This window comes from Panthera uncia (genome assembly GCF_023721935.1).
Source record: "Panthera uncia isolate 11264 chromosome C1 unlocalized genomic scaffold, Puncia_PCG_1.0 HiC_scaffold_4, whole genome shotgun sequence".
NCBI lineage: Eukaryota > Metazoa > Chordata > Mammalia > Carnivora > Felidae > Panthera > Panthera uncia.
The window spans coordinates 89,748,943-89,758,157 of NW_026057585.1; the positions used below are offsets into that span (position 1 = coordinate 89,748,943).

The following is a 9,215-nucleotide window of genomic DNA, read 5'->3' on the forward strand; positions in this document are numbered from 1 at the left end:
GGGGGGGGCGGCGGGGGACAGAGAATCCCAAGCAGGCTCCCAATGTGGGGCTCGAACTCTCCAACTGTGAGATCATGACCTGAGCTAAAATCCAGAGTCAGACGTGTAACTGTAACCACCTGAGCCACCCAGGCACCCCAGTATTTATGTTTGAGAGAGAGGGAGAGAGTGCATGAACTCTCGAGTGGAGTAGGGGCAGAGAGAGAGGGAGACCTGAGACTCTGAAGCAGGTGCTGATCTGTCAGTGCAAAGCCCGACGTGGGGCTCAAACCATGAGATCATGACCTGAGCCCACGTTGGATGCTCAACCAACTGAGCCACCCAGACGCCCCAGAAAACTGTCGTTTGTAACAGGAAAACCAAATTCTAATCTTATATTGACGTACTTCTGATAGCAAAACTCATTCATTCCAACAAGGCGAATTTTTGAAAAATGGTATGTAGTCCCTCCCTGTCACTGCCCATGCTGACATACACTTACTGAGACAGGGCCATCCAGGGTGCTGCATGGAGCTGAGTCCTTGTGCTGGGATGTGCTGACCAGAACCCCCATCAGGAATGAAGGACCCTCAGCTGGTGGGCATGCTGCTAATGGTTCTTAGCTCCCAGGGCTCACGAGGGAGGGCGTTGGCTGAAGACACCTGCCTTGTCCAGGCCACGCCCTCTTCCCAGGCGGTCTCACCTAATGGCCATTCAGTACAAGTGTATGAAAGTCCAGCCCTCTGCCCCAGTTTAGGCTGGTTCTAAAGAGGAACCCAACTTTTGGAAACCCCTCAGAGAGTCAGCTGAGGCTTCTGTTGAGGTTGTGTCACTGCTCAACCTCTGCCTGATCCTGTTCTCTCAACCAGCCTTCTCTTCCCCAGGTGTCGACCACTCCCTAAAAAACTTCTTTATGCACTCATCTCCATAATCTTAGTCCCGACCGTGCACAAAATTCCTTTCCAAAGATTTCCTTCTCACAAATCTTCTACAACTTCTTAAAATCAGGTTTTGTCCTAAGTTTTCCTTCTTTAAATAACCAGTCTCAATTCCCTTGCATACAGACTTGTTTCCCTTAATGGAAGCCAAAAAGAAACCCATGTTAGTTCTCAGTGATTATATTTAGATTACCAAAACACTTTGTAACATGAACCTATTGACTTGCAGTAAACACAAGCAGAACAACAGTTGTACCTCCTACGTCTCCTACTGGAAACTTTAAAAACACGTCCATTTTAATGAAACCAACAACCCTGAATTAGCTTTAATATTGAATATTTTCCCAAACCACATGAACTTAAAAGTGTTTTTCTCAGTTTTGGAATGCCTAATTCTTACAAGCACTTGCCTTTAAGCCAACTACATTGACCTCTTTGTCAAATTAATTTTAGTAGCACCATCCACAGGTAGAGAAAACAATCTCACATTTACAACACACATGGACACACATACAGATACACAAGCAGGATGCAAATAAAATCTGGGCTGCCTGGGTGGCTCAGTCAGTTGAGTGTCCGACTCTTGATTTTGGCTCAGGTCATGATCTCACGGTCGAGCTCTGAGCTGAGCATGGAGCCTGCTTGGGATATTCTCTCTGTCTGTCTGTCTGTCTGTCTCTCTCTCCCCCCACCCCCTTAAAATAAATAAGTAAACATTAAAAAAAAGATGCAAACAAAATCTTAAAGGCCCAGTTTCCAAATATATCATAATTTATGGATCCACTGATTGGTCATTTTTCTCCAGTCTAATGAATACTGTGGGAAAGCAGTGTTGCAAAGCAAGAACTGCCCAATTTTGGAGAAAACAGACCAAAGGGCTGCATTCGGGGATCAAATTCACTTTCCATTTTCCGATCAGAATACGGCTGGTTTTGTCCAAAGATACCAAAAGCTGCAGCAACAAACAAACCAAATGAAGCACCGAGTGCCTCTGGGAGCACTGGTTCCTGCCCCAAAGCCAAGGCTTCGTTGTCTGACCCAAACAGCTTCCTAGTCAACTTTCAGACAAGGGGGCGCAGAGATCCACACCAAAGCCCCCTGTTTGGAGGCACCCAATGGGAAGAGGAAATGCGCTCATGTGCCCTTGCATGTCAAGTACTCATCAAGCCGCGTGTCCACCCGAAGCCGAAAACCATTTCCTCGCTGCAAAAGTTAAATTGGGTCCCCAAGGCTGGCAGTGCCCAGTTGGGGTTGGGCTCTGGGGACAGTCCCTAGGACAAACAGCCTAAGCAGTCGCTTGGACTGGTCACCACACTCCCAGAACCGACTGGGGGCTGAGGAACCACAGGCAGAGAGCTCCCGTTGGCTCACAGCAAAATCAGTCACTGAGACATTGAGTGTGCAGCAAGGAAAGGGTTTTTTCAAGAGGCCACCTAAGTCTGAGACAAGAACCCAAGCCTCAAATCCAGCTATCCAGAGGAAGAGAGTCAGGGATATTTAAAGACCAGAGGAGGGGCGCCTGGGTGGCTCAGTCGGGTGAGCATCCAACTCTTGATTTTGGCTCAGGTCATGATCTCACAGTTCGTGGGATCGAGCCCCATGTCAGGCTCTGTGGTGACAGCACAGAGCCTGCTTGGGATTCTCTCTCTCCCTCTGTCCCTCCCCTGGAAGTGTGCTCTCACTCAAAACAAATAAACATTTAAAAATAATAAAGGCAAGTGGAAAAGGTCTGGGTAAAAGGTTGCTGTTGTGTTTATTAGTCCCATTAACCCTCTGGTTACCAGTTTCACATTCACACATCACTCTTCTGTTCAAACACCTAACAGCTTACTCAGCACCTTGGCTGGGTGCTTCCTATTTGTGAAAACTTTCACAGGACTCATCTGCCCACAAGCGCCTTTCATATGCCTCTCTCTGGACCTGATTGCATTGTGTTGTTCCACCTTGTTTATTTAGCCTGACTCATCCATCAAGTCCCAACTGGAGCTCCTCCCTCTTCGATAACCAGCCTGGACATCTAGCCTGCAGCAACCTGTCCTTCTGGAGGATTCCTACAATGCTTCGTATCTATAAGCTAATTCATGATAACTTTTAACTTATGGAAGAAAGGAAGGAAGGAAGGAAGGGAAGAAAGAAGAAACATAGAAAAGAAAGACGATCTCACTGTGCCAACTGGTTTCTAAACTCCATAGAGCAGAACCGATGTTCTGTAATCTTTTATCAACCATGGCTTTAAGAAGGAGACTCACAAGAAGTTACAAAAAAAAAACCCCAAAACTACAAAGTGTCCTCTCTGTCCCTTCAGTTGCCTCCCATGGTGACATCTTATAAAGCAGCGAGACAATATCAAAACTGGGAACGTGAATTGGTGCAGTGCTATCAACTAGACCACAGACCTTACTCAGTTTTTACCATCTTTTAAAACCTGCATTCATTCGTGAGTGTGCAGCTCTATGCAAGTTTTTGAACAGGTGAAGTTTAATATAAAGAATTATTGACTTGGGGCACCTGGGTGGCTCAGTTAAGCGTCCAACTTCGGCTCAGGTCATGATCGTGTAGCTGTGGATTCGAGCCCCGCATCGGGCTCTGTGCTGACAGCTCGGAGCCTGGAGCCTGCTTCCGATTCTGTGTCTCCCTGTGTCTCTCAGCCCCTTCCCCACTCACACACTCTCTCTCTCAAAATAAATAAACATTAAAAAAATTATATAAAAAAAAGAATTATTGACTTTAACACCAAATTGAAATAACAAGGGATTCACTGATAAGGTGCCTTGGTATTTACTGGAAATCCCCCGTCTGTGGTGGAGACTCATTCGTAGGGAGGTGCCTCAGTGGAGGCACTGCTCTCCGAAACTGCCTGGGGGCTGGGGGCACCAGGCGAAGCAGCTGAGCGCCTGACACCTCGGGAGTCACCTGCTGGGGTGGCCCCGCGCGCAATGCAGATAATGAGGAGCCGGCAAAGCAAGCACACCGTCAGGGAACCAGCAAGCCGAAGCCTTTCCTCCCGTAATCCCTCTGGTGCCCTCTACTGACAAGTCATGTCACACACCTAGCAAAGGAAAACAAGTTCAAAGGCCCAGGTCAATTCTCACAGAGCAACAAGCCGAATTGGAGCTGAGTCAATAAATCGATAAGTGGGAACACCATGGAACTTGGGGTGTTACCGGCGTTCAGTGAATCGGGCTGCTACAGCGTGCGGTGAGCTGAGCAGTGTCACACAGGAAAGAACCATCCCCGTAATGGTGCCAGCAGCACCCCTGTATCAGCCAGGGTCCCGGCAGGAGACAGTAGCACACTCAAACAAGGATGGATACTCTGAGAAGAGTCTCTTGACATGGTTGTGTACAGGTGTGGGGAAACCGGGGGGAGAGCACAGATCCCTGGGGCTGCTTACCTCCCCCAGGTCTGGAGAGGCAGGAGGCTCGTGAGACCCAGGAGAGAAGCATGGTGGAAAGAGCTGCCTGACAGGATGACCGGGGCTGTGACCTTTCAGCACAGGGTGCAGCCCGCCAGAGGCCCCGAGATGGGGAATTAATACCCCAAACCCACGCTCTCCCCTCTGGCCTGCTGGTGCCACAACCCACATCCCACTCCAGCCCCCATGTCGAGTGAGCCCAGATGGAAGCCAGGAGTTTGGAGAGCCGTCGGACTCTCCACCGGACCCCGCTGAGGTCCGGCTTGATGGGGAGGGGGTCGAGGGCTGGGCGGGGATGGGGCTGGCTGTGTCCCGACGCTGCTCCTCCAGCCCCAACTTGAGCCCTGTGCCCAGTCAGCCCCCAGAACCTCATATTTGGACAGCACCTCCTCCAACAAGATCCGACGAGGGCCGGGTTGGACACGGCAGGGAGGTCTGAGACGTCCAGGCCCTGGTAGCCGATGGCACAGCCACTGGCATGGCAGCCTTTACAGGCAACACCTGAAACTCCAAGACCTCAAGAGAGAAATGGCCACGTTCGTTTGACCATATCCACTCCTTGTCCTGAAACGTGGCAGCGTCCCGAGTCAGGACGAAATGGGCACCTTCCAAGTATGCTCCTTGGTGCCGGTGAAGGGTCCAGTTTTCTGAGGCACCTTCAACATCTGCTGTCGGGACAGGTGTTCTCGCAGAGCCTCCATGTCATACAAGCGGTCAGCCAGGAACTGGAGCAGCGACCTTCCCTTCTTCTGATTGCCCTCCAGGGCCACCGCCCTGCTCAGGGCACAGATGCCCCCAGGACTCCCATGACAGGCCGGGGCCGCTAGGTGCAGGGACTCTTAAAGCCCCCAAACTCTTCCTTCAGTCTCCCTCCAGTCTTCTCTTAGCCTGCTCCGATTCTGCCCTGGGCGCCGCCACCGCGCTGGGATGAGGTCAGCTCTACGCAGTTTTATTCCACGTACAGATTCGTGTAGTCACCGCCATGATCAAGATTGAGAACTGTGCCATCACTGAAGAACCTCTTGGTGCTACCTTTTTGTATCTGCACCTCCCCTCGCCACCCCCACCCTCTGGCAACCACTGATCTGTTCCCCATCTCTATAGTTTTGTCACTTTAAGAACATTATATACATGGGTGCGCCTGGGTGGCTCAGTCGGTTGAGCGTCCGACTTCAGCTCAGGTCATGATCTCACAGTCCGTGAGTTCAAGCCCCGTGATGGACTCTGTGCTGACAGCTTGGAGCTTGGAGCCTGGAGCCTGGAGCCTGCTTCGGATTCTGTGTCTCCCTCTCTCTCTGCCCCTCCCCTGCTCATGCTCTGTCTCTGTCTCAAAAATAAATAAAAACACTAAAAAAAAAAAAAAAAAAGCCCTGTTATATAAATGGAGTCACACAGTATATACTCTTTGGGACCTTTTTCACTAGGCATAATATCCTTGAGGTTGTTACCTGTATCAATAGTTGATGCCTGGTTATTGCTTAATATTCACCATACGGCTGTACCAGAGTTTAACAATTCACCTGCCGAAGGATGTGTGGGTTGTTTTTAATATTTTGCTACTGTGAATAATGCTATGACTATTTACTATTTAAATCATTTTTAAATGTACAGTTCCATGGCACTAAGCACATTCACCTGGTTGTGCCACCATCACCACCATCCATCACCATGACTCTCTTCATCTGGCAAAACTGAAGCTCTATATACACTCAACATTAACTTCCCATTCCCTCCTCCCTCCAGTCCCTGGTAGCCACCATTCCGCTTTCTGTCTCTGTGAATTGACTAAGTATTTCATATGAGTGGAATCATACAATATCTGTCCTGTTGTGTGTGTTTTTTAAAGTAGGCTTCATACCCAACCAGGGGCTTGAACTCACGACCCTGAGATCAAGACCTGACATCAAGAGTTGGATCTTGTTTGGGGGTGGGAGGGGAGGGGTGCCTGGGTGGAAGTTGGTTGAGCATGTGACTCGATTTCGGCTTACGTCATGATCCGAGGGTCGTGGGATGGAGCCCCACGTCGGGCTCCGTGCTGAGTGTAGAGACTGCTTAAGATTCTTTTTCTTTTTTTTTCTTTCCTTTCTTTCTCTTTCCTTTGTTTTTTTTCTTTCTTTCCTTCTTTTTCTTTCCTTCCTTCCCCCCTCTCTCTCTGTTCCTCTCCCCCACAAGCACTCTCTCTCTCTAAGAGAAAAACAAAGGTCGGACTCTCGGGGTGTCTGGCTGGCTCCGTCGGTAGAGCATGTGACTCCTGATATCGGGGGTTGTAGGACTGAGCCCCACATTGGGTGTAGAGATTACTTAAAAAAAAATCTGAAAACGCAGAGTCCAACACCTAAGCGACAGAGACTCCTAGGCATCCGAACACCTATCCTTTTGTAATTGGCTTATTTCACTTAGCATAATGTTCTCAAGTTTCATGCATGTTCTACCACGGGTCAGAATTTCTTTTTAAGGCTGAATAATACTCCATTGTATTTAGATACCACACTTTGTTTATCCATTCATCCATCCATGGATATGTGGGCTGCTTCCGTCTTCCGACTATTGTGAACAACGCTGCTGTGAACATGGGTGTACAAATATCTGCTCAAATCTCTGCTTTCAGTTCTTTTGGGCACATACCCAGAAGCGGAATTGCTGGATCAAATGAGAAATCTATTTGTAATTGTTTGGGAACTGCCATACTGTTTTCCACATCTACATCTCCTGCTGACAAGGACAGCAGCTGGGGACTAGGCCAGACATCACCTGTCACCCAAACTGGCCAGAGCTCAAACATGAGACACTCTGGTGATGGATGAGTCAGGAGAATTGGAACAAGGGCTGGAAACCAGAAAACATGGCAGACATTGCCCAGTCCTTGACCAGCTGTGTCCCTGGGCAAGTCACACTACCTTCCCTGACCTCCACCCTAAGCTGTACAATGCAGGCACTGTAGTAACGCAGCGAGTGGTTTCAAATCCCAGGAAGAAGACTGAACCCCTGGGAGAAATGGGAATTCGGCCAGTGGATGGCCTTCAGACTTGAACCACAACAATGGCTCTTCCTGGGTCTCCCGCCTACCTAACTACGCCACAGATTCTGGATTTGCCAGCCTCCGTAATTGCAGAGACAACTCCTTAAAACAAATCTGTTTATAAACACATGCTATTGGTTCTCTCTGCAGATGCCTAATACAGATTTTGGTTGAACAGAAACACAGATCTCTGAGCTATTTTAAGCATTTGAAAAGCTCAACTCCCACCCCCACCCCATATTCAGTGGCTCCTGATAAATTTACACAGGTTAACTAAAAACTGTTAGGTCCTGTTTTCTACCGATGTTCATAGTTTTTACTTTGGCTTCAGCTATGTCACTAACTTGGCTAAACTGTGGAGGCTTAGGTTAAAGGCACAGGCCTTGAAGAGTCAGACTTTGGGCACTGGCCTCTATTAGCTGTGTGCCTTTGAGCAAATGACTCCACCTCTCTGAGTACTTTTCCCCATCCATAAGCTGAGGATGACAGCTACCTCAGGAACAGAAGTGCTATGATTTAACTGCCATTACATTTTAGAAAATTAAACACAGAGCCATTAGCCCTGGTGCAGCGGGAGCTATAATTAGCAGCATAACGACGAAAAGGTGCTGTTTGAGGAAGGGAAAATGTGAGGTGCTGGCTCCATATCAGGAGATCAGTATCACCGCAAATGAACCTTCACTGGTCATTTCCAACGAATTTCCAGCTCTGACAGAGAGGTAGAGCTTGACCCGCCGCGGCCCCAGGCAGCAGGTGATCCCAGCCCCGCCCCTCGCCCCGCCCCCACATTAGCCCCGCCCCCGGCCGGCGCCCACCTGGATCTCCTGACAGGCCGACGCCGCCCGCCGGCCCTCCGCCTGCTTCTCCTCGATGAGGCCCAGGCCCAGACCGAAGGCCAGAAACACGGCCCGGCCGCAAGGGCCCGCGCCACCCCGGGCCCGCACCGCGAACTGCCGCTGGAGCCGCGCCGCCAGCCCGACCACCGACTGGCGGAAGAAGCGGTAGCGGTCGGGCAGCCCGAGCCCGAGCCTGCGCGGCTCCGCGCCGGGTCCCGCGGTCTGACCCCGGCGTTCTCCGCGGCCCCATCCCGCCGCGGGGCCCGGCCGCTCGGGCCGTCCCCAGCCATAGGCCGGGCCAGGCTTGGCCGTGAAACGCAGCAGTAGCGCTCGACCCAGCTGTAGGCCCCGGCCCAACGCCTGTCGCACCGCCATGGCGGCACCGCGACCCGGTCCCCCAGCCGCAGGCCTCCGGGACGCCGCGCACCACAACAAACTTCAGGGACGGCGCCTCTACGCAGGCGCAGGCGCCGAGGGGCGGGGCGGGGCGGGGCGGGGCCGCCGCTCTAGCGGTTCCCCGGCTGGGCGCGAGAGGGCGCCGTGTGCGCACCTGCGCGACGGGTAGTTTCTCGCTCTTGGCGCACTTTGAACCCGGCGTGGAGGGATTAAGCGTTAAGGAAATCCTGGGTGTGAACATCGCTGGTCCTGGGCGAAATCGAGAAACTGATAAAGGAAACTAATATTTATTGACTATCACCCGCTGCGCCAGACTCTTTACACCTGTTAATTTATTTAATTTTCGCACAAAGATAGGAATGTCATTTTTACAGATAAGGAAACAGGCATTGAAAGGGCAGTGACTGGGACACCTGGGTGGCTCAGTCGTTGAGTGTCCGACGTCAGCTTAGGTCATGATCTCACAGTTTGTGAGTTGGAGCTGGCGTCAGGCTCTGTGCTGGGCGCCTGGAGCCTGCTTCGGATACTGTGCCTCCCTCTCTCTCTCTCTGTTCCTCCTCCACTCGTGTTCTCTCTCTCTCTCAAAAGTAAATAAAACATTAAAAAAAAAAATAAGAAAGAAAGGGCAGTGA

The 9,215-nt window shown here is 50.8% G+C and overlaps 1 protein-coding gene across 1 annotated transcript in view; it reads right to left on the reverse strand.

The window, feature by feature from the left end:
• Positions 1 to 8,648, reverse strand: part of PINK1 (PTEN induced kinase 1) — a 20,522-nt gene extending 11,874 nt beyond the window's left edge. Inside the window, exon 1 of the mRNA XM_049617918.1 lies at positions 8,167 to 8,648. Within this exon, the coding sequence (XP_049473875.1) occupies positions 8,167 to 8,562 (396 nt within the window). The 5' untranslated portion in view covers positions 8,563 to 8,648. The remainder of the gene's footprint in view (positions 1 to 8,166) is intronic.
• Between the last annotated feature and the right edge of the window lie 567 nt (positions 8,649 to 9,215).